This window comes from Branchiostoma floridae, chromosome 10, assembly GCF_000003815.2.
Source record: "Branchiostoma floridae strain S238N-H82 chromosome 10, Bfl_VNyyK, whole genome shotgun sequence".
NCBI lineage: Eukaryota > Metazoa > Chordata > Leptocardii > Amphioxiformes > Branchiostomatidae > Branchiostoma > Branchiostoma floridae.
Genome location: NC_049988.1, coordinates 1,706,067 through 1,729,113, shown reverse-complemented (window position 1 = coordinate 1,729,113; position 23,047 = coordinate 1,706,067). Strand labels below are relative to the sequence as shown.

Sequence of the window (23,047 nt, the reverse complement as noted above, 5' to 3'; positions counted from 1 at the left end):
TTGGCGCATGTCTTCTCGGTCGAGCTTCAAGGCGTCAATAGTGGTAGACATGTCGTCTTGGTCGCGCTTCAAGGCGTCAACAGTGGTGGACAGTCGGCGCATGTCGTCTTGGTCGCGCTTCAAGGCTTCAACAGTAGTGGCCAGTTGGCGCATGTCGTCTTGGTCGTCCTTTAAGGCGTCAACGGTGGTGGACATGTCGTCTTGGTCGCGTTTCAAGGCGTCAACAGTGGTGGCTAGTTGGCGCATGCCGTCTTGGTCGCGCTTTAAGGCGTCAACAGTGGTGGACATGTCGTCTTGGTCACGCTTCAAAGCGTCAACAGTGTTCGATATGTCGTTTTGGTCGCGCTTCAATGCGTCAATAGTGGCGGACAGCTGGCGCATGTCGTTTTGGTTGCGCTTCAAGGCGTTAACAGTGGTGGGCAGTTGGCGTATGTTGTCTTGGTCGTACTTCAAGGCGTTAACAGTGGTGGACATGTCGTCTTGGTCGCGCTTCAATGTGTCAACAGTGGTGGACATATTGTCTTGGTCACGCCTCAAGGCGTCAACAGTGGTGGGCAGTTGGCGCATGTCGTTTGGTCGCGCTTCAAGGCGTCAATAGTGGCGGACAGTTGGCGCATGTCGTCTTGGTCGCGCTTCAAGGCGTCAACAGTGGTGGACAGCTGGCCGATGTAGTCTTGGTCGCGCTTCAAGGCGCCAACAGTGGTGGCCAATTGAGATATTTCCTGTAAACATAAATACATTAATGTGTACGCCAGAATAGCAAGCTTATGAAACAGCAGAGTTCTGTTTTTATACCTTTTATAAACACATCAGAAATAGTGTCAGAAAAAATATCACATTTACCTCTTTATTAATGAACGTCAGAGGGGCGAGTCCCACGGCACACAGGCTTAGCAGCACGACAATTCCGGCACCCATGCGGCTAAGGTGGGAGCGGATGAATTTACGATGACCGATCGCTCCATCCTGATACGTGCTGTCTGTTGAAAAGTATTTGGCTCATTTCATTTTCAAACAAACGTCTACACATTAAAAGTAATACAAGAAAATTACAGTCCACGACCTTACACCTTTGCCAATTATAGTCCCATGACCTATGGTAGCAGGCGTAAAATACGTGCATGAAAGACTCACAACCAGTATTCATTACTCACTTTATATGAATATCATAAGTAGCAGATGAATACTCTTTTCATCTCAGCTATTCTGACACTGCAAAGTCTGTGAATACGTCAGCATACCCACAGCCAGGGTTTTGTTGTTGGGGGTCATTTGTAGATTGTTTGGACCACTTTAGAGGGGGCGTGTATCCCGGCCCCGGTACATTTCGGAAATTCATCTCTCTGAAACGGCATTTCCTGTTTTTTTACAGGATCTCAAAGTAGAAAACGGACATTGTCGATAACAGCGCCGTTAATAGAGGATTTATTGATCATTTTGAGGGGGTACCCCCTGAATCCCCCTGCCTACGGGCTTGCACATAAGTGATCATGCGCCATCTCGTCAATCAAATTTATCTTATCGTGCAAATACCTACTAAAAAGGCACAAAAAAAGGCCTCTACCTGCAGACGTGTACTTTGCGGAATCTTTCATCGCCTCGGATCCCTCGTAAAATGTTTCAGAAGTGCCGTTGCCATGGCGGACACGCCTGTGTGAACCACTCAGACGGACAGGAGGTGGTTTGGGCGGCAGCCCGCTGGTTTCCACCCCCGCCTGGGGGGACTCCTGCTGCCGCCCCACCCCATGAAAAGACGGCGGCAGATCTTGATCCTTGATTATGTAGTACACTCTCTCGGCTTCTTCGTACGTGTCTAAAGAAGTTTCTTGCCTCTCCAGCCGACTCCCAGAAGCGCCGTTGCGTTGGTGGACAGGAGGGGGCTGCGGAAGCGGTCTGTTGGTTTGGCTGCTGCCGGGACCGGCGAAAGTAGACCGGACCGGCTGTGCTTGCGTGGACATTATTTGGACAATGATTTGCAGACAGCCGTCGTGCAGTGTAAAACTGTGAAATGTATGAATACTGCAAATGAGACCTTTATGAGTCTGAGGAATAAAGGTCGAATTTGCCCTTATTTGGCGTGATGGCGGTATGACGTGCGGCGAATGGCATTTTGTTTTTCTGCAAGAGGCAGACTAATTTTCTGGCATAAGAAGCTAATCTGAGCTGGGAGGTATACGCAGGAGACGTCTTCTCCAAATTGGACTCTTACAAAATCCACAATTTTTGACATAGCATTTCCCCCTATAAAATGGAATTAAGTTTTAAACATCCAATGCAAAATGGACTCTCCCAAATTACCAATTCCCACCCCTTGTAGGAGCACTGAACCCATACTAAGGAACATGTCACTTCGCTCTCATAGAATGAAACCAAAGTACATATTTTTTAATCTAGATAAACCATTTCGGAGTGGCAAATACCAAATATGTGAATATATATCTCGGCAATCAAACACCAAATCACTGATCATTTAGCTATAATAAAGAAACATGGGAGGCCCAAATGTATACTAGTGGTCTAAATAGCCTAAAATCCCCAAATGAATACTTCAATAGGATGAATGACTCCCTGCAGAATGCGTCCCAGGCGACCCCGTGGCAAATATCAGGCCGTTTGGATGATGTAGTACAGTGACATAAGAGGCAAAGACATAATGTTTGACCTGAAAATAGCCCTACATCCGAAAATATATAGCTCTGACGTTTACTAAGTATACGCCAACATAATTTTCGTCACATTTTTTTGCATTTAAAGATAATGCCAAAATGTGACGAAGATATGTGAGCTTATGTCGTAAGTACTCTCGTACCAAATTTACGGTCAGTTTTGCTGTAATACTGTGACATAGGAGCAAAACGTTAAAGCCGGCCGTAGCCTAAAAATAACAGAATTAAATGAACCAGTTAAGTTATTTCAAAGTGATTAATGTGTATAAAAAGTTATTTGGTTTTGATACCAAGGCAAAGCTGGACCGCAGACAAAATGTACATTTTTATTCAGAAAAAAAAGTAGAAATTCGAAAGTGAATAATTTTAGATTTTTGTATTCCCCGGAGTAGAACAAACACAAAAACAGTTACTTTTTGTACACCACACGTCTGTGGAACCTTCTATCCAATGAAGTCAGAGTCCGCCACCGTCAAAATCTTCAAGGCCAAATGCAGAAACCACCTCTTATTCGATCACTGACGTGTAAAAATACTAAACCCAACAGACTTTCCAACCATACCATCTTTTCTCTTTTTTTCTCGCTTATTGGTATTTATATTTGATGATGATGTATTTTGTTCATTGTACAATTTACTGCTATCTACTACATTGTAACAATTTGAATTGTTATATGTATCAGTGGTATCCGCTACCAGCCTTGCAGCTAACTGGCTGCCACTTGTATTGCACTGATTGCATTCCTAATAAATGAAAGGAAAACGTGAAAGATCCCTGTTGGTACATGTCCAAGGCAGCCCCATATAAGATATCAGGTCACTTGGTTTAATGCCAGTGCAAAGGGGACCAGTATAGAATCTTTAATCTAAAAATGGCCAGAAACGCTCAGGAAAGGCATTAATTCAAATACTATGTAATGAGAATTACGACAGGAATATTAAAGCGATTGTCAAAATGTCTCTAGCTATGAATTCACCGATATTCAATGCTATAAAACACGCAGAAGCTATACGCTATCGTCTGAAAGGGACAATATTTTGTTTCTATTTAAACAAACATACCGGAATCACATACCTAAAACATTTGGGGAATGACCTAATATGAACTAACTATTACTATCTTTGGAGGGCGCCTTAAGTTCCACGTGGACATTTTCAAGACTCAAATCTGTTTCAAGTGTTTGTCGGCATAACCGCCCATTTCAGCAAACTCAACACATTCAAAGGTTACAGAAGCTTCAAAACGCTGAAGGCGGTCACCTCAATATAAAGAAGAAAGGGATATAGAACTTATTACAGCATATGTAAGGTCGTAACTGTGAGGAGGCTTATTCTCAAATATTGGAATAGGACACGTTAAGTGTTCTTCTTACATGACTGTTGCAGAATGCATACACAACATGATATATTTGCTACAAGTAGATGACATCTGTTGTACATTTTTTTTTACTATAGCTAGATAACATAAAAACTGGTACGCTATCAGTTCGGATAAGGGAGTCTTCTTATATGTCCCGAAATCACATTTCTCAGATTTGTAGTGTTCTTCACAGGTGTGCTTTACCAGGGTTGTCCAATGTAGATCTCAGTGCAGCAGAATAGCCGAATTGCCCAGATTTGTCGGGGTTTTCACCAGTATGAGTTCTCATGTGTTGGGATAAGTGAGACTTGTGAGCTGTCCTGTACCCACACTCTCCACACATGTAGGGCTTCTCACCAGTGTGCATGGCTAAATGTCGGTTCAAGTTGGACTTATGTGCAGTAGAAAAGTCACAATGATCACACTTGTAGGGTTTTTCAGCTGTATGAGTTCTCATATGTTCCACTAAATGAGACTTCTGAGTTGTCCGGTACCCACACTCCCCACACATGTAGGGCTTATCACCAGTGTGCATGGCTAAATGTCGGTTCAAGTTGGACTTATGTGCAGCAGAATAGTCACACTGGTCACACTTGTAGGGTTTGTCACCAGTATGAGTTCTCATATGTTTGGATAAGTCAGACTTCAGAGCTGTCATGTACCCACACTCCCCACACATGTAGGGCTTATAGCCAGTGTGCATGACTAAATGTTGGTTCAAGTTGGACTTATTTGCAGCAGAATAGTCACACTGGTCACACTTGAATGGTTTGTCGCCGGTATGAGTTCTCATATGTTTGGATAAGTGACACTTTTGAGTTGCTCTATACCCACACTCCCCACACATGTAGGATTTATTACCTGCGTGTTTGGCTAGATGCTGTTTCAAGCTGTATTTTCGTGCAGCAGAATAGTCACACTGGTCACACTTGAATGGTTTTTCCCCTGTGTGTGTTCTCATATGTTGGGATAAGTGAGACTCCCATGCTGTCCTGTATCCACACTCCCCACACATGTAAGGCTTCTCACCAGTGTTTGGTTTTGGTTGACTAACCGCTATGGTTGTGCTCACTGTTGGCTGGTCTTTGGTTTTACTTTCATTCCGGTCACCTAGAAATCCTGTAGGAGACCCATCACCGAGGTTCTTGGAAGCAGCAGTAAGAGACCATTTACCTGTCTCTGCCATGTTGAACCTAATGGAATAGAAAATATCAGAAAAGAAGAAATATGTTGAACCTAATGGAATAGAAAATATCAGAAAAGAAGAAATAGCCCCATTAAAACTAGTTTCAAGCAAACAAATAATGTTAACCATAATTATCAAGCCTAACAAGCTATTTACAATTAGGTTTTGTTTTATTTTCTTAAAATGCATTTGTTTCCAATATACTATTACTAGTTACATTCACCTTAAGTGACAGGAAGTGATAATAATAATAATAATAATATCTGGTGTATTTGCAGCCATAAAGATGATACCAATTCATGTACAAGAGTAGTATTTTGTTTTTACTTTTCTAGCGCAAAAAAAGTACAGTTCGGTCATTTTAGCTCCAAGCCTTTTATTAGTGATTAGCTACAGCTCATAACAAATCACCCGTCATGAAAGGGCCACCCATTTTACAGTAGACTCTCCCAACGACCTCAATGATCCCAGCGGCATCTTCAGTACACTTATTGGTCGCCTGTCGGGTAGAAAAGATCTGTTTGGTCTTACACAAACACAGTCATATAATCTAGCCCCTCGAGCTTTGTCCTGATACTTGCTACATGTAACCGTACATTACAGGATGTTTGCTACACCTCAGTAACCATGATGATGCGGTCTGACCAGTTCATTATTTGTTTCGAAAAAAAAGAAGAAGAATGGTAAGTAGACGAAATGGAGGAATGTTTTTTTTTTTCCTTTGTTTCCGGAATTCCATGAAGGTAAAAATGCCCCCCTCCCCACCACCACTATTTTCGTCACCCCGAAAAGTCTTACATTTCTGCCTAATGTCGCCCGCATACCATACAAATGACCTCTAACCCCTATACTTCATACTAATGCAGTCATGTTGTATGTATATCTCGTATTTACCTGCTTCCGGTGTTGATTATTACCTTCGCACAATCCTCCTGCAAGCGCCTGTCTGGAGCAGCAAGCGGTGAAAAATGACGGACACTGTAGGGTGAAAGGTCATTCGATTCCTGCTTACCCATTATTGTTCAGTACGTTCCGCCTACACTATTGGTGAGGTACCCAATATTTCTATCTGGATATAATAGGCAGATTACATGATAGAAATTTGTCCTCAGAACCATGGAGTGACTGCCTTTTTTGGATTTTCGTCTGTCTTCTTCTTTTTTATTTTACTTTTCTTTCCATTTCGTTATCTTGTTTCTCTTTCTTTTCTTCCTTCTTTCTTATAATTATTACCTTTCTTATTCTTTCTTTCTGATTTATTCGTTCACTTATTCATTCATTGATTTATTCATTCTTCCTTTTAACCAATTCCTTTTCTGTGTTTGGCAAAGAGTTAAAGGTTAGAAACCTATCTCCTATGGCCGCACATGGGTCGATTACTGACCACATCACCACAGCATATGCACGCTCGCAACTTTGAGATGGTTAATTCTAAAATATTGGAATAGGACATGTAACTTGTTCTTCTTACATGACTGTTTTATTCCGTATAGCAGTATTTACAGACATATGCCGACTGGATTCTGAATTACGCTTTAGTTTACATAAAATTATTATATTCGTATAATACTGTACATTTTTGTTTCAAAACCGGTCGTAATGACAGCTACTTATTGTTAGAAATCCCCTCTGATACATTTTTCGGTTCTACAATTACATGTATAAGTATTTATTACAATTCGCTGTTGCTATTAGTCTACCTGAAAAATTTTTTTGGGGGAACAAAAAAATCCTATCGGCAACAAAACGGTGGTGTGAAGCGATGAGTTAACTACATTAACATTGAAATTTGCTTCTATTTTCGTAACAATAGACACACTGTGAATTCTACCATGATCAGCTACAGAACCATGTAGGATAATGTACGCTTTCTGAAACGTCTAAAGTTCTTGTTCTGAAACTGCCAAGTTGGCTACTGGGCCTTGCAGTGCGTTCTCTGATGTCTAAAATCAACAAATCAATGGTTTATTTAATATTTCAAATCAATCAGCTTCAAAGGCAACCACTGCATAGGGTGTCTGAATCGCGTCGTTTAGTGTAAAATAGTAAAATATAATAGTGCAGCAAGTGGAATAAAATATAATAGCACACCAATATATCATAAACATTAGTGCACATTTTGATACAATCTTTAACGTGTCCACATTATTGTTCCAAACTCGTCTAAAATTCCTACATTAAATATAATAATCTCTGCAGTAGTCTCTCATCAGATTAGTGGTGTCCGATCATCATAACTACTTTGTGGGGCTGTCACATTGTGGTATTGTGTTAAGTAGGTTTACATGATTAGAGAGGAGCCAGTCAGGTGGTAGTCGAGTGTGGTACTGCCACATTGTGGTAAAGTCTTCCGTCTGTTTACATTATTAGAGAGGAGCCAGTGGTGGTAGTCTGGAGACCAATTTTTCTGGCCAAGTTTAAGCACAGCGTAGCCTAACTAAAAACGAAGTGGCCGGCTTTACAGTTGCCAAAACCTTGGAGGGTGTCATTAACCCTGGCCAGTGAAAGATCGTGTAAACACAGGCTAAAGCACGGGGGATGTCACACGTAATGTGACCTCTGTTATAGAGTTGCTCTTCACCCGTTAGCATCCTAAGTTCCTCGTCAGTGTGATCCCTATTGCTGGGTGGCATACGATACTGGTACGCTATCAGTTCCAATAAAGGGGATTGGCCTGCTGATGGCTTGCATTGGAACTATGGTACGTCTCTGTTGTTATCTTTCTTTGAAGATATGATATCAACTTCATTCATCTAAGTCTAAGTCGCCTGTACAATTGTACAGTCTGTAGTTAGGTCTGACTCATTCTACCTCAATTACTCATTCTACCTCAATTCATTCTTCAGCAATCTCTGGCGGCGTCTCTTTACATACCTATACATAATTCTATGATGTTATAAAATGCTGTCTTGTACATATTCTGTGTTTTTCATGTTGTCTTTGTTTCATATGGGTCGGTAAATGCCTGAAATAAATAAATATGTACTGGTTTGGTGCCGAAATAGCTTTGAAGGAAAATTTACAGATGAATGAATGGGGGCAATTTTGTCATTTCTTTTGTATCCTAGAAATTTTCTCAGGCTGTCAAAATATCACAGACATTTAGTCACAAAATTTATCACCACAGAAATCATAAATGCATCATCTACTAATTTCGTCAAAGTACGATCGGCCTTTAAACCGAATAGCACTTAACTAAAGAATGACTTATTGTGTTTATCAATAGATATTATTGTTAGAAATGATACAAAAGTATACATATATAAAGTAAATGGAAATGCAGGTTTATAAACTAGTTCTATAAAAAAAAATTAGAACTAAAAATTAACCCTAAAATAATACAAAGTGTAATGTACATATAGCGACACCGATCTCTGCTTTCAAGCAATGGGTATTACTACTTTGTTGAAGGGTTTCCGTCCAAAGGTAGCTTGTTGCGAATGTACCACAAAATCTATCCATCATTGGGGTACTCCTCAAGAGACAAATTCTACACAAAATGTACATTAAACAATCCTTTCCTGCAACGGCTACATTCTATGTCTACTAGTACTTATCCTGCACTTCTAGATATGGTAGGTATATACGCGCCACAGAGCACAGGCGACCATACGAAAAATATTCCTTATCTGGCAAAGTGGCCTTCAAGTCTCTCCATGTATCAGCAGACCTGTCATACACATATACCAGATGTTCTTCTACATCCTCATTATGATCATAGCTACAGGTGAGCCATATGTGCAGCTGGTTCGCCAGAACAAAAAGACTGGGAGAACCACTAGTCTCACGGTTCCCTGCGTCTGGCCAACCTTGCAGTCTCTGCCAGCAGTCTGATTCTGTGTCGTATACCATAGTCTGACTGAAGTCAAAATCGGTGCAGAAAATCTCTGTTCCCATGACAACTGCTGAACGGATTTCAAGATTTGGTTCTGGTGATGGGCTCCGCTTGCACCAACGGTCATGTCTCGGTTCGTAGCGATACATCTCCATGCTTGTGAGGAAATAGAGGTATGGACCACTGGACAGTGCTGCACTGTAGAAGTCCGTAGTATTTTCAAATTGCAGCTGTGAACACTCCTGCCACTGATCTGTGTGCTGGTTGTACTTTCTCATCAACATCGTGCCTTCTTCTATATTCTCAGCAAGGTAGTATAAAGACTGATCAACTTCAACAAGGTGTTCCTCGTAGCAATTGAAATTGTTTCCCAATCTTAGCGACGTAGACACCAAGGACATACAAGTATCTTCCCACACATTCTCCGCATGGTTGTACTTATAAATGGACAACTGTCTGCTACTGTCCAACTTACGAGTCAGTCTGTAGATGTTGTTATCGCTGGTGACTGTCAAATCTATGGCGTCAGTAAATTGTTTACAATTATAACTGCAGGTGATGTACTTCCCTTCCTGAGGGTTCATGAAGAGGAGATCACTGGAACTGAAGAGGACAGAATATATCAGGAACTGTCAATGAAATGGACTGGAAACTCTTAACTTCTGGAATGAAAGAGGCCCAAGTCACAGCATGCTCTGATGTTATCTTTCAAATCTACTTGTGTAGCCACAGGGAAATGAAATTCAGTATGTGTGGAATTAGGCGCAGGGCATGTTTTCATGACTGAGTCTGTAGAAATATGTATTGCAGGACTTCAAAATGTGTAAGAACCATGAACAAGGGCTGTAGACGTAGAAACTTAAACGAATAAGAAGTATATACTGACTTTGCATTGGATAGCAGAACCATCTCCGTGGTCATCCCAAGCCTCGGCTTCAGGTTAGGGTTCTCTTTCTGTACCACATCCCTGATGACCTCAGAACTCCCAGGATCCTCCCTGACCAGGGGGTGTTCCAAGATGGCTGCCGTGTCGTCTGAGGTCAGCAGGTTGAAGCGGATATGAGGGAGGATGCTGGGTAGGTGCTGTAGTCTGTAGGGTACGAGAGGTTCACATGGAGGGTGTTAAACTTTTAGACATTGTAGAAGAGAATTTTGGGATCTTCAATCTCAGGGGAAAACTTGTCACTCTTCAGTAAATGCAAGCTTCTGCAATCATACATATATTGCTACGAGGTATAAGACATCCATATCTATACTAGTAATTGCACAACTGTAAGGGGTGACCTTCAGCTCAATATCGTCCCTTACAATAAGTTTGTTAGGAATAGCCGCTGATGTTTGAATTGTACGTCGGACCCCAAGAAAACCGAGTGCTACATTTTAAAGAAGTAGGCATGTATTCTTCCTCTCCCAACATTCCACACATACTGATGATCTCTTCTTCCCTACACTGATCTGATACATGGGTTCTAATACTCTCTAATCCCCTACACATTAATTTCTTAGAACAAGGTACTACATTGTTTACTCTCTTGTCATCATAATTCACTTCATCAGTCATTTCTAAGATGTTACAAGACAGTCCCGAAATATGGTGAGCCGTATAAAATTACAATACAGTCAAAACCTGCATTAGCTGCCACCTGAACATGGCCATTGCGGTCACGTTTTTCCGGTCCCTTGGATTTTTCCTATTGACCTATGAATCAAGAACTAGTCTTAAGTGGCTAACTGTCCAACGCGGCCACGACCATAAGATGTCCGGCCCAATAGTCATAGATACAGAAACACTGAAATCATTCATAACTTATTGTTCGTTGTCAACTGATCAGCATGTTTTCCATAGACATAGTGGCCACCTGTCTATAGTGACCGCAGGTCTCCAGTCCTTTGAGTGACTATATACAGGTTTGACGGTACATTACAGGGGCACCCTGTTACACATCACCCACCTGTCCTCCCTGCTGTGCTGCACCCATCTCACCACAGCCTCCCACACTGTTGTCTCCTCTTTAACATTCAGCTCATCGTGGCTGATGATCTCAGTCAGCTGAGTCACACTCAGGCAGCAGAACTCCTTACTGAAGGAAAACTGTAGAGGTGCAGAGTACATATTGGTTAAGTCTTAACACGAGGCTTGTTAAAACTGAACAGCTAACACTACAAATTAGGGGATATTCCTTTAGTAGTATTTGATTGATAAAGAAAAGTTAAAGTCACTAGAGTTATACAAGAAAAACTCTTTTTTTAAGATTCACGATTGACAGAAGTGAGCTACTATCAAAATATAAGTCCCACCTCAGCAAAGTTTATATCGATCCACTCCACACAACTCCTCAGGACAATGTCCAGAGAAAATACATCAGCAAAATTGTACAGGTCCACACAAGTGAAGCACTCAACGTTCATGGCCATGTAGCTGCTGCAGGTGTCTCTCACATAGTCCAGTTGGAGGAGGTCGGCTGCCTGGTACAAGGGCTGCACTTTGTCCAGGGACACATGTAGGGTTCCCGAGTAGATGTAACTCAGGATCTCCCCAAGCATGGCTGCATCAAAACCCTTCAAAACAATATAGCATAAAATTTTTCAACGTAAGCAAAATAGTGTATCATTATCTGGATAAACTGTTATCAATGAGGGATATTTATATCACAAATTCTCATAGGACTGTCAAATTCCATCACATTCTTTTATTTTATCTATATAATCTCTAACAATTGAACATATAGTAATATGTTTCTAAAGCTATTCTGTTATAGTTAAAATAGATGCTCATAATGATAATATGTGGCCAGCGAAGTTGACCTTTAAGCCTTAAATACCAATGAGGTCAGTAAGTGGGGAGGGGGGCATAGCGAGGATCACATCAAAGGGAGTTAGACATTTGTTGGTTTTGATAAACCAAGAGTTTCAGTTGTTTTATGTGTTCTCTAGGATAAATAGCACATTTGAACGGTCATTGTTTCACTCTATTTATCACGTCACGCCAACCCTACCTGTAAAACAACCGTCTTCTGCCGACTTTCCGGCATGCCACTTGTAAACATGGCCCTGAAGTAGGGGCTGGCCGCGGACAGAACAAGCCGATGGCAGGGGAACCGCCGGCCAACGACTTCAAGGACGACATCCTGCAGTACCCCAGCCTTCTGTAAGTCGCCCACAGTTCCAAGAAACCCGTGCAGATAGCTCTCGTCTTGGTAGGAACGAGGACGATCTGCGCTGACGTGGGGTTCTTGGTCTGCGGCAGCCATGTTGATGATGATGGCATAATCCAAAGGTCAAAGTGTAGATGTTGACCTGACAGCACTTATTACCCGCATAATGTAGCAGTGTGCTTCTGTCATCTCTCGGGATGGAAAGCTGCATGACCGATATCTATATCAGTATTGCTGACAGGAAGGTTCTGTTCTACGTGCTGTTAAGCTACTTGATTATTAGTTAGCTCGTCTGGCTGCGTGTGCATATATCTAACGTTATACAGTGATCAGTGTTGGGCATGCTGGTGGCTTATAGGTACTCTATGTAAAATTAGGACAATACAAAAAGAGGAGAATTTTCTATCATTTATTTACATCCGCATCTATGTTAATGCTTATGGCCTGAAGGTTAAAGGTTAGATAGTTCAACACCACTAATCCACATAGTGTAACAGTACCAGTCGTGACATTATCTCTCGAGATCATTAGCCACTCATCACTAGCCCGAGGACCTTCGGGATACCAGTTCGCTCCGATGTTTATACACTACATACTGTCCCTTCTAGTTCCAACTTTTATTACACACTATATACAGTCGCTTCTTTGCTATTCCGTCTGGGAACCTTGACATCTCTAACTTTTGGATCGTCCAAATTTGGTCGAGGGCGCTGATTGATCTCAATACATTAGCGAATTAAGGAATAGGTGCAATTGTTCGACCAGGCTTTCCAACACCCGAAACACCCTTCGCCCGATTGCAGAAGAGGCTGTTGTTACCGAACGAGCACTCTAGAACCCATTTCTTAATTTGCTCATTAACTGGCATCACCACCAATTTTAATGTACAGTCCCCCAGATGGGTAGCAAACTATTACTAGGCTAAATAATCACCAGATCTAAATAGCAAGGTAGATCTAACCTTCCAAGGTTAGTTTGGCTTACAGGTTACCTTCATCCAAGGCCTACTATGGAACCAATATCATTAGAAGGAATAATATTTGTAAACTTTTACTAAAGTACAATATGCAATACAACAGCTTTAACGTTGTTGTTGGCATCCATACAAATGTATGTATCAGAAGATAATGGTTGGCAGACAGTTACTTGTCGTCTGCCTGGACTGCACGTGACTTTTATCACATTGTATTCTAAAATAAACTGATGTATAGAAAATGCAGTTAATCAGTCCTACCCTGTATTTTGTGTCCTTATCAACATCAACACTGAAAAGCATAAGACATTATGTTTTTTTTTTTTAATATGTAAGATATGGCAGGTATATACGTGCCACAGGGCAACATGGACCATACGCACAACATCTTATATCATCAGGCACATTTGCTTTCAAGTCTATCCAGGCATCAGCAGACCTGTCATATACATATACCAAATATACGATACCTTCCTGTAGGTCAACAGTACAGGTCAACAATATGTGGAGCTGGTTCTCCAGTACAATAAGACTGGGATGATGATTAACAACAAAGTTTTCTGGGTTCGGCCAGCCCGGCAGTTTCTGCCAGCAGTCTGACTCTGTGTCGTACACCAGAGTCTGAGTGAAGTTACGATCTGTGCAGAAAATCTCTGTTCCCATGGCAACAGCTGTACAGACTTTGGCGATGTCCATTGGTGGGGTCCGCTTGCTCCACTGATCCTGTCCCGGGTCGTAGCGATGCAATGTCTCATTTGTGAAGAAATAGATGTGTGAACCACAGGACAATGCAAAGAAGGATCCACGGTTTTTAATAGTTTCGTCGAATTGAAGCGATGAACACTCCAACCATTGTGTTGCTTGCTGGTTGTACTTTCTCGTCTGCAACAAAGGTCGGCCTCCATTTCGATCAACAGCAAGGTAATACAAAATCTGATCAACTTCAACAAGTAGTTGCTTGAGGAACTTGAAGTCATAGTGTTCTTTACATATTAAGGACACACCTACTTGTTCCCACATGTTTTGTTTATTGTTGTATCTAAACAGGGACACCTGATGGTCATTCACTGCCTCTTTTGTTTCAAGGACATAGATGTCGTTATCACTGGTGACTGTAATGTCCGTGAAACGGGGAATGTCTTCTTCGCTGTAACTGCAGTTGATGTACTTCTCTTCACGAGGGTTCATTAAGAAGATATCATGGTGCCTAGAGAAGGAAAAATATGTCAACAACTGTCAATAAAACTGGACTGGAAACTCATATATTTCTACAGCCTATAGTATAGAAATGAGGCTGAAATCATAGCATGCACTGTTTAATAAAATCTTTATCTTGTAGCCCCTTAGTAAAGGTACGTAGGCCTTTAGATAAATAGTACTAAATCAGGAATTATATCATAAGATAAATGGTATTTCTCATATTGGACAACAAAATGTGTTACAATTTGATTTTGTGCAAGAATTATTCACTGCTTTTAGTACAAACTCAAAAAATTATGCACTTACCTCCAGGTCGGATTGTACATCAGAACCATTTCCGTGGTCATCCCGAGCCTCGATTTCAGGTCGGGGTTATCTTTCCGTACCTCAGTCCTGATGAACTTAGAAATCCCAGGGTCGTCCCTGATCAGGGAGTGTTCCAAGATGGCTGCCATGTCATCTGAGGTCAGCAGGCTGAATCGGATGTAAGGAAGGATGCTGGGTAGGTGGTGCATTCTGTACGGTACAGATTAGGGGTGCGTTCAGCTGACATCTTTGCGAAACAACAACTTACCTACCTACCTACCTACCTACCAACCTAGTCACTTGATCCCCTGGTCGTTGGTGGGTGTGGGTGTGGGACAAGCATAAAACATAAAATATGTTCATTTCATGTTAAAACCATAATGTACCTCTAAATCACCGCCACCCACCTGTCCTCCCTACTGTGCTGCACCCATCTCACCACAGCCTCCCACACTGTTGTCTCCTCTTCAACATCCAGTGCATCGTGGCTGATGATCTCAGTCAGCTGATTCACACTCAGGCTGCAGAAATCCTGGCTGGAGACAACCTGTGGAGGTGCAGAGTACAGGAAGTCCTAACATATAAGAATCTACATGACAACTTGTACATGCTGATTTAAAAAAAAAGCAACCAAATGCTTTATACCTGCACAAGTATAGCCAGACTGAGTATAACTGGCCATCGTCATAACACACCAGCGTACATCTCAGGCACGCCGACAGCAAAAGCAGATTATATTACTGAATGTCGTCACACCCAACCTTTGCACACCAAAAATGTTAATAGAGATGTAGCTTGATTGATCTTGAGCAATCATTTTTCAAATGCTCTTTGTAATGCTGAAAACTTCTATCCTACCAGCTTGGTCTGGAGCACCTGTCCAAAACCCACCTGCATGTATACAAATGTATTTTTCTTATATTCTATGATTTCATTATGTAGTTCTACTCAATATTACCATTTTATATGCTTTGCTTGTCTGTAATTGTTCCAGTGTTCGTTTGTACTCTCAATTTGTTTTTGATGACGACATGATAATATCAATAAGCATGTTGAGCTTGAGCCTGTCCGCCATCATGTTATGTACTTTAAAATCAATTTTGTAATGCTGGGTATATTTTCCTTAAAATATTACGGTACCTTACTGCATGCTTGATATCCTATTTCATATCATACAGTTTCTGTAGTTCTCAATTCAGCGTATGCAATATGAATAGAAAGTGTGATTGTTACATGCATTTGAGACACTTGCCTAACCCAATATGAATGCTAACCTCAGTAAAGTGTCTGGCAATCCCGCGCAGACACGCTTTCCGGACACTGTCCACCGAGAAGACATCAGCAAACTTGTACAGGTCCACACAGGTGGAGCGCTCCACGTTCATGGCCATGTAGCTGCTGCAGGTGTCTCTCACATAGTCCAGTTGGAGGAGGTCGGCTGCCTGATACAGGGGCTGCACTTTGTCCAGGGACACATGGAGGGTTCCAGAGTAGATGTAACTTAGGATCTCCTCAAACATGCCTGCATACAAACCCTGCAGAACAATATAACATAAAATTGTTCAAAGTATGCCATATAGCGTATCATTATCAGGAAATACTGTTATCTAGCAGGCGGGAATTATATAGATCACAAATTCTAATAGGACTGTTAAATTTCATCATTCTTTTCTTACATCAACATAATCTCTACTATTTGAACATATAGTAACATGTTTCTGAAAGCAATTCTGCTATAGTAACGTTAAAATAGATGCTCACAATGACTGTGTCCCACAAAGTTGACCTTTAACCCCTACATACCAATGAGGTCAGTAAGTGGGGATGGGGGCATAGCGTGGTGTACATCTAAGGTAAGTTTAACATTTGTTGGTTGATAAACCAAGAGTTTCAATTGTTTTATGTGTTCTCTAGAATACATGGCACATTTAAACCGTCATTGTATCATTCTATTCTAACCACACGTCACGCCAACCCTACCTGTAAAACAACCGTCTTCTGACGACTTTCCGCCATGTCATTTGTAAACATGGCCCTGAAGTAGGGGCTGGCCGCGGACAGAACAAGCCGATGGCAGGGGAACCGCCGGCCCTCGACTTCAAGGACGACATCCTGCAGTACCCCAGCCTTCTGTAAGTCACCCACAGTTCCAAGAAACCCGTGCAGATAGCTCTCGTCTTGGTAGGAACGAGGACGAACTGCGCTGACGTGGGGTTCTTGGTCTGTGGCGGCCATGTTGATGATGATGGTATGACCCAAGGGTCAAAGGCTGTAGACTAGACACAAACACTGATGATCCACATAATGTAGCAGTTAGAGTAAGATGGATCACAGCTGCTGGCTGCTAGCTGTGAAGATCCTTCGATCGCTGTGGTCACAGGTCCAAACGGAAAGAGTGCTACCATCACCCTTTGAGATGGGAGGATGCCTACCTTTATTTTAAGGTGTAGATCACCGAAATCCATATCTGTATCGCTGAAAGGAAGGCTCTGTTTTCCGTACTGTAAACTTGAGTATTGATTCGAGGATTGGAAATTTTACTCTTACGTACCCAAAAGGAGGTCTCATGATTTTATGTTTTGTTGGCATGTCTGGACCGCATGTGAATCTATGTAGACATAAAGAACAATCCGAAAGCATTCTGGAAATACACTAAATCACGACTACATGTGAGGCAGAAAGTGGGCGCTCTAGTACGGTCAGATGGATCTACTGCACAGACTGACCAGGAGAAAGCCGACAGGGGTGCCTAAGCATTTGCACGAACCCTATGAAATTCGTACGAATATTATGTGATACACACGAATCACTATGCGAAAACGCACGAATATTATGAAATTCGCACGAATCACTATGCGAAATCGTACGAATTTTATGAAATTCGCACGAATCACTATGTGACACACACGAGCCTTATGTGATTTGCACGATCCTTATGCAAAAACGGCGGCCGGGAGGAGGCATGATTTTGAGCGTTTCTGCTCGAGATTTTTATATTTCAAGGCATGGAATGGACATTTACCGTCGCAAAGATGTATTTGATAGCCTGTGAGCTACTGTTTAGCTTCATTTCGGCGTGTTACATCGTATTTTCAGTCGCCGAAGCGGCGAAGCCGCCATCTTGAAAATCCCGCTCCGTTTGTCACGTGACCCCGCCAGTGGTTGCGCAATTTAGCATAAGGATCGTGCAAATCACATAAGGCTCGTGTGTGTCACATAGTGATTCGTGCGAATTTCATAAAATTCGTACGATTTCGCATAGTGATTCGTGCGAATTTCATAATATTCGTGCGTTTTCGCATAGTGATTCGTGTGTATCACATAATATTCGTACGAATTTCATAGGGTTCGTGCAAATGCTTAGGCACCCCTGGCCGAGGAGCTCAACAATTTCTTCGCCAGTGTTTTCACATCTGAGGACCTATCTACTATTACCAGGGTTGATGCCAGACAGTCAGAAACCACACTGGGAAGTTTAGAGGTCACGGAGGAAACAGTGAGAAAAAGCTGGATGCTTTGAATCCTAACAAGTCGGCAGGATCAGACAACATACATCCCCGGATACTGAGGAAGTTTGCTAGTGAACTCGCCTACCCGTTAGCCATCCTCTTCAACAAGTCACTAAAGTCAGCCAAGCTGCCAGAGGAATGGAAAGTGGCGCACATAACGCCAATCCATAAAAAGGGAGCAAGAACCCAAGCAGGAAACTACAGACCGGTTAGCCTAACTTCGGTGGTTGGGAAGACGATGGTAGCTATCATCCGGGATGCACTTGTGGAGCATATGTCCGCTGGTAACCACTTCAGACACTCAACATGGCTTTGTTCCAGGGAGGTCATGCATGACTCAGCTTCTGGTGGTACTGGAGGAGTGGACACAGTTACTGGAAAAGGGAGAAGCTATTGACGCAGTCTACTTAGATTTCAGGAAGGCCTTTGATGCTGTTCCACATCAGCGTCTTTTATGTAAGCTGGGGTCGTATGGTGTGACAGGAGACCTGTACTACTGGGTAGAAGACTTCCTATCCTCGAGGAAACAGAGGGTGGTGCTGAATGGAACAAGTTCCTCATGGACCCCTGTGAGGAGTGGCATCCCACAGGGGAGAGTGCTGCGCCCGGTATTGTTTGTGGTATACATTAATGACTTACCAGAAGCTGTCAGCAGTACGGTCAGAATATTTGCTGACGACAGTAAACTCTACCAGGGTGTGAAGGACAACGAAGGTCGGGTAAACTTACAGAAGGACTTAGAAGCTCTGAGGGACTGGTCTGCGTCCTGGCAGTTACCCTTCAACGTAGGCAAGTGTAATGTGTTGCCCATGGGGAACAACAACAGCAAGCAGACTTACACCTTAGGGGACCAGGTATTGGAGGAGACCAAGGCAGAGAAAGACCTGGGAGTGACAGTTGACCATCACCTTAAATTCCATACGCACTCAGCAGCAGCAAAGAATCAGATGCTGGGGTTGATTAAAAAAGTCTTTTGCCAACTTGGATGAACAAACTATGCCAATTCTCTTTAAAACAATGGTGAGGCCACACTTAGAATACGGAAACGTAATCTGGGGGCCGCATTATAGGTCGGACAAGCAAGACTATGAGAAGCTTCAGAGAAGGGCCACAAAAATGGTCCCTACTCTAAGAGAGCTTCCTTACAGCTCTAGACTCCAGCGACTCAAACTCCCAACTCTGGAAGCGACAGAGAGGAGACATGATCCAAGTTTTTAAGATCATGAAGGGACTCGATAGAGTTCCAGCAGACAGTTTCTTTGCTCTAGCAGAGCAGTCTGTTACCAGAGGTCACAGTTTTAAACTACAAGTCCCCCTGGCTAAGACTAGAGCGAGGAGCCAGGTTTTCAGCGTCAGAACCGTGTCGAGCTGGAACGCCCTACCTGAGTCAGTAGTTTCAGCAGATAGTGTGAACCAGTTTAAGTCATGACTTGACAAACACAGGGAGTGCCGAAAGTATGTCACGTGAAGAGCAAAGATCAGGACATTACAGGCCGAAGCCTTCTCTCCTGGATGCAGTATCAAGGTATCAAGGTATGTATATTCAAACATATCAATGTAAGTTTCCAATCAGCTTCTGCAAAATCTAGAAACAAATAAAATCAGACTCTCTGCTACACAAGTTCTCATTTTCACTGTCATGGGAAGATGATTTCTTCAAACTTCAGAAACAAGAACCTTAACATTTTTCTAGCAATGTGCATGGTACAAAAGTCGACGCCCATCTCTGCTTTCAGGTCATTGGGTAACAATTCTTTGTGGAAGGGTTTCCGTCAAAATGCAATCTGTTTCGAATGTACCAAAAGATCTATCCCAGTTTGGGGTAGTCCTCAAAAATAAAAGAAATCTAAACAAAAATGTCATTAAACGATCCTGTACATTCTAGGTAATATTTTGACTCCAATAATAGAATACAAGTACAATAATTGTAAAAGTTTTATAATAGATATAACGTTAATGACCGTTGTTAGACTAATATATATGGAGATCAACAAATAAAAGATTAAGCACGCTATAGGAAATACATCCAAATCAATAATAAAATACAAGTAGAATGATTGTTAAAGTTTTACAATAGATATGATGTCTGCTAATTATTGTTGTTTGACTTGAAGATAAATGACATCACTTAGGTCAGTTCTAAAAATATGTTCCTCATGTATAAGAAAAAAATGGCAAGGTTTATGTCGAAGATTAAAATGCTACTTAGAAGTATAAATTTTACTATAAGGTCTCTCACGCTGTGAGGGCATTTGGCAAAACCCGAAGACCTAAAGAAAAATATGATAAAACAGTCCTGGCGTCAGTCCTCTCAAGATCCTTATACTACACATCAATGCTGAAAAGTGTGCGCTTTAGTGGTAATGTCTGCCAGCATAGATCCACCTGGTCCTATCTGCGACCTTACAATACAATCCTCCGAAAAAAAGATGCCCTTACTTATAAGAAAGGAGGAAGAGTCTCTGTAAAACATCTACTTAAGTATGAAATGTAGCATTGCAAGACCCATCACACTGAGGAGACATTCAACAAAAAGACGTGTCATTATGCTGCCCTTCCCAACACTCTATATGCCCTTATCCTGCAATATTGACGATGAAAAAGAAATGATGTGTTTTATGCCTCCTTAAGATATGGTGGGTATATACGTGCTGCAACACAGCGACAACCAAACCCGTGATATATCTTATTGGACCGATAGGCCGTCAAATCTCTCCAGGCATCAGCAGACCTGTCATGCACATATACCATGTAGATGTATTCTTCCTGGGATTCACTAGTACAGATTAACACTATGTGCAGCTGGTTCTCCAGTACGAAAAGCCTGGGAACATTATCGATATAAAGGTTTCCTGGATTCGGCCAGCCTTGTAGTTTCTGCCATTGGTCTGACTCTGTGTCGTACAGGATAGTCTGACTGAAATTAAATTTGTGCAGAAAATATCTGTTCCCATGGCAACGGCTGTAGATACTTCATCTTCCATCATTGGTGGGGTCAGCTTACACCAACGGTCCTGGCTTGGGTCGTAGCGATGCATTTCAATGCTACCGAGGTAATAGAGGTAAGAACCACAAGACAATGCTTCACGGTAGACGTCTGCAACAACGTCAAGTTGCAGCTGTGAACACTCCTCCCACTGGTCCGCGTGCCGGTTGTACTTTTTCATCCACACCAATCCACTGTCTCCTTCTGCATCAGCGGCAATACAGAATAAAATCCCATCAACTTCAACGAGTTGCTCATCGTAGCATGTAGAATCGTTTCCAATTGTCTGCCACTCAGATACCGAGGACATACCAGCATCTTCCCACACATTCCCCGCGTGGTTGTACTTATAAATGGACAACTGTCCGTCACTCTCTCGCTCATGAGTTAGGATGTAGATGTTGTTATCACTGGAGACTGTCACGTCTGTAGCACGAGGAAGGTCTTTAGGCTTGTAGCTGCAGCTGATATACTTCCCTTCACGAGGGTTCATGAAGAGGAGCTCTGAACGGCACCTGAAGGAGATAGAATACAAAGTAAACTGTCATAAACCTGTAATGAAAACTCATAATTTTCCCCCAGGAATGAGGCACAAATCACAGCATGCACTGCTTTCATCTTTGAAGTTGGAATTGTAGTATAGCTACATGACTGACACTGTATAAAAGGTTTTGCAGGACCTTAAAATAAGGAATGATATTATGCAAGGATGGTTCCTGGCCTACAAAATCAAACGAAAAAGATATATATATATACAGACTCTGTATTGTAGAGAATAGCCATCTCCTTGGTCATCCCAAGCCTCGGTTTCAGCTTGGGGTTCCTTTTCTGTACAACATTCCTGATGACCTCAAAAGTCCCAGGATCCTCCCTGACCAGGAGGTGATCCAAGATGGCTGCCGTGTCGTCTGATGTCAGCAGGTTGAAGCGGATATAAGGGAGGATGCTGGGTAGGTGATGTAGTCTGCAGGGTACGTAGGGGCTTCTCAATCAAACAAGTTTAGACATCGTTTATTTACATGTCTATTGCATGTTAAAACCAAAATATTCACCTATAGAATACTGAAACCAACCTGTCCTCCCTGCTGTGCTGCACCCATCTCACCACAGCCCCCCACACTGTTGTCTCCTCTTTAACATCCAGCTCATTGTGGCTGATGATCTCAGTCAGCTGACTCACACTCAGGCTGCAAAACTCCTCCCTGCTGGCAACCTGTGAAGTTTCAAAGTACATGTACATGCACGGTACTGTAGAAAAAAAACTTTTTATTGATAAAGATGGTTATAAACTCCTTGTTAAAATCCAAACGAGAAAATTAGCACTGAAAAACGGGCTCCATCATTATTTTGTTTTTTACATTGTTCTAAGCACAGCTAGGGTTACTGATTGGTAGAGACTTGTTAAAACTGACAAACTAGCAATGGAATGTGGATTTTACTCTCTATGTTATTCTAAGAACAGCTATGAAGGTAACAATATCTAAGTCTGTAGATAACATCCTTTTAAATAATGGCCATTTTTATAAAATCTGCATCTGTATCTATATAGCCGGTATATCTGTCATTTGGCATAAGCCACCAGCTTCATAGGCACGCGGCGTGGCAGCAACTGGTTATGTTACACTGAACAGCCAGGAAATAATCTGGCTAAGGCAATCTGTATGAAATTGATACATACTGCACTATATTCCAACATATAGATCATTAGTTCATACTTTAAGCGACTACAAACTTTGGTTGTTCAGACAACTCTTGTATGAGAGGGAAGTCAGAAAATGAACCTACTATCAATATGTCAGACCCACCTCAACAAAGTTTCTATGGATCAACTGGAGACAAGCATTGCGGACAATGTCCACAGAGAAGACATCA

At 42.1% G+C, this 23,047-nt stretch overlaps 4 protein-coding genes across 4 annotated transcripts; all 4 read right to left on the bottom strand.

Annotated features, from left to right (window-relative positions):
• Nucleotides 1–3,680: 3,680 nt before the first annotated feature.
• Nucleotides 3,681–6,244, bottom strand: LOC118425178 (gastrula zinc finger protein XlCGF8.2DB-like). The gene is made up of 2 exons (XM_035834009.1): nt 6,106–6,244; nt 3,681–5,218 (listed from the first exon to the last, which is right to left on the bottom strand). The coding sequence occupies exons 1-2, from the start codon at nt 6,225–6,227 to the stop codon at nt 4,213–4,215; spliced, it is 1,128 nt and encodes a 375-aa protein (XP_035689902.1). The 5' UTR covers nt 6,228–6,244; the 3' UTR covers nt 3,681–4,212.
• A 2,513-nt stretch (nt 6,245–8,757) lies between these two features.
• Nucleotides 8,758–10,703, bottom strand: LOC118424214. The gene is made up of 3 exons (XM_035832749.1): nt 10,690–10,703; nt 9,933–10,136; nt 8,758–9,649 (listed from the first exon to the last, which is right to left on the bottom strand). The coding sequence occupies exons 1-3, from the start codon at nt 10,701–10,703 to the stop codon at nt 8,758–8,760; spliced, it is 1,110 nt and encodes a 369-aa protein (XP_035688642.1).
• A 1,948-nt stretch (nt 10,704–12,651) lies between these two features.
• LOC118424213 (kelch repeat and BTB domain-containing protein 2-like) lies at nt 12,652–18,519 on the bottom strand. Its single transcript, XM_035832748.1, has 5 exons — nt 18,409–18,519; nt 15,955–16,215; nt 15,088–15,227; nt 14,681–14,890; nt 12,652–14,381 (listed from the first exon to the last, which is right to left on the bottom strand). Exons 1-5 carry the CDS (start codon nt 18,517–18,519, stop codon nt 13,499–13,501), a joined length of 1,605 nt encoding a protein of 534 aa, XP_035688641.1. The 3' UTR covers nt 12,652–13,498.
• Nucleotides 18,520–19,912: 1,393 nt separating this feature from the next.
• LOC118425148 lies at nt 19,913–22,188 on the bottom strand. The gene is made up of 2 exons (XM_035833972.1): nt 21,936–22,188; nt 19,913–21,690 (listed from the first exon to the last, which is right to left on the bottom strand). The coding sequence occupies exons 1-2, from the start codon at nt 21,968–21,970 to the stop codon at nt 20,982–20,984; spliced, it is 744 nt and encodes a 247-aa protein (XP_035689865.1). The 5' UTR covers nt 21,971–22,188; the 3' UTR covers nt 19,913–20,981.
• Nucleotides 22,189–23,047: the final 859 nt, after the last annotated feature.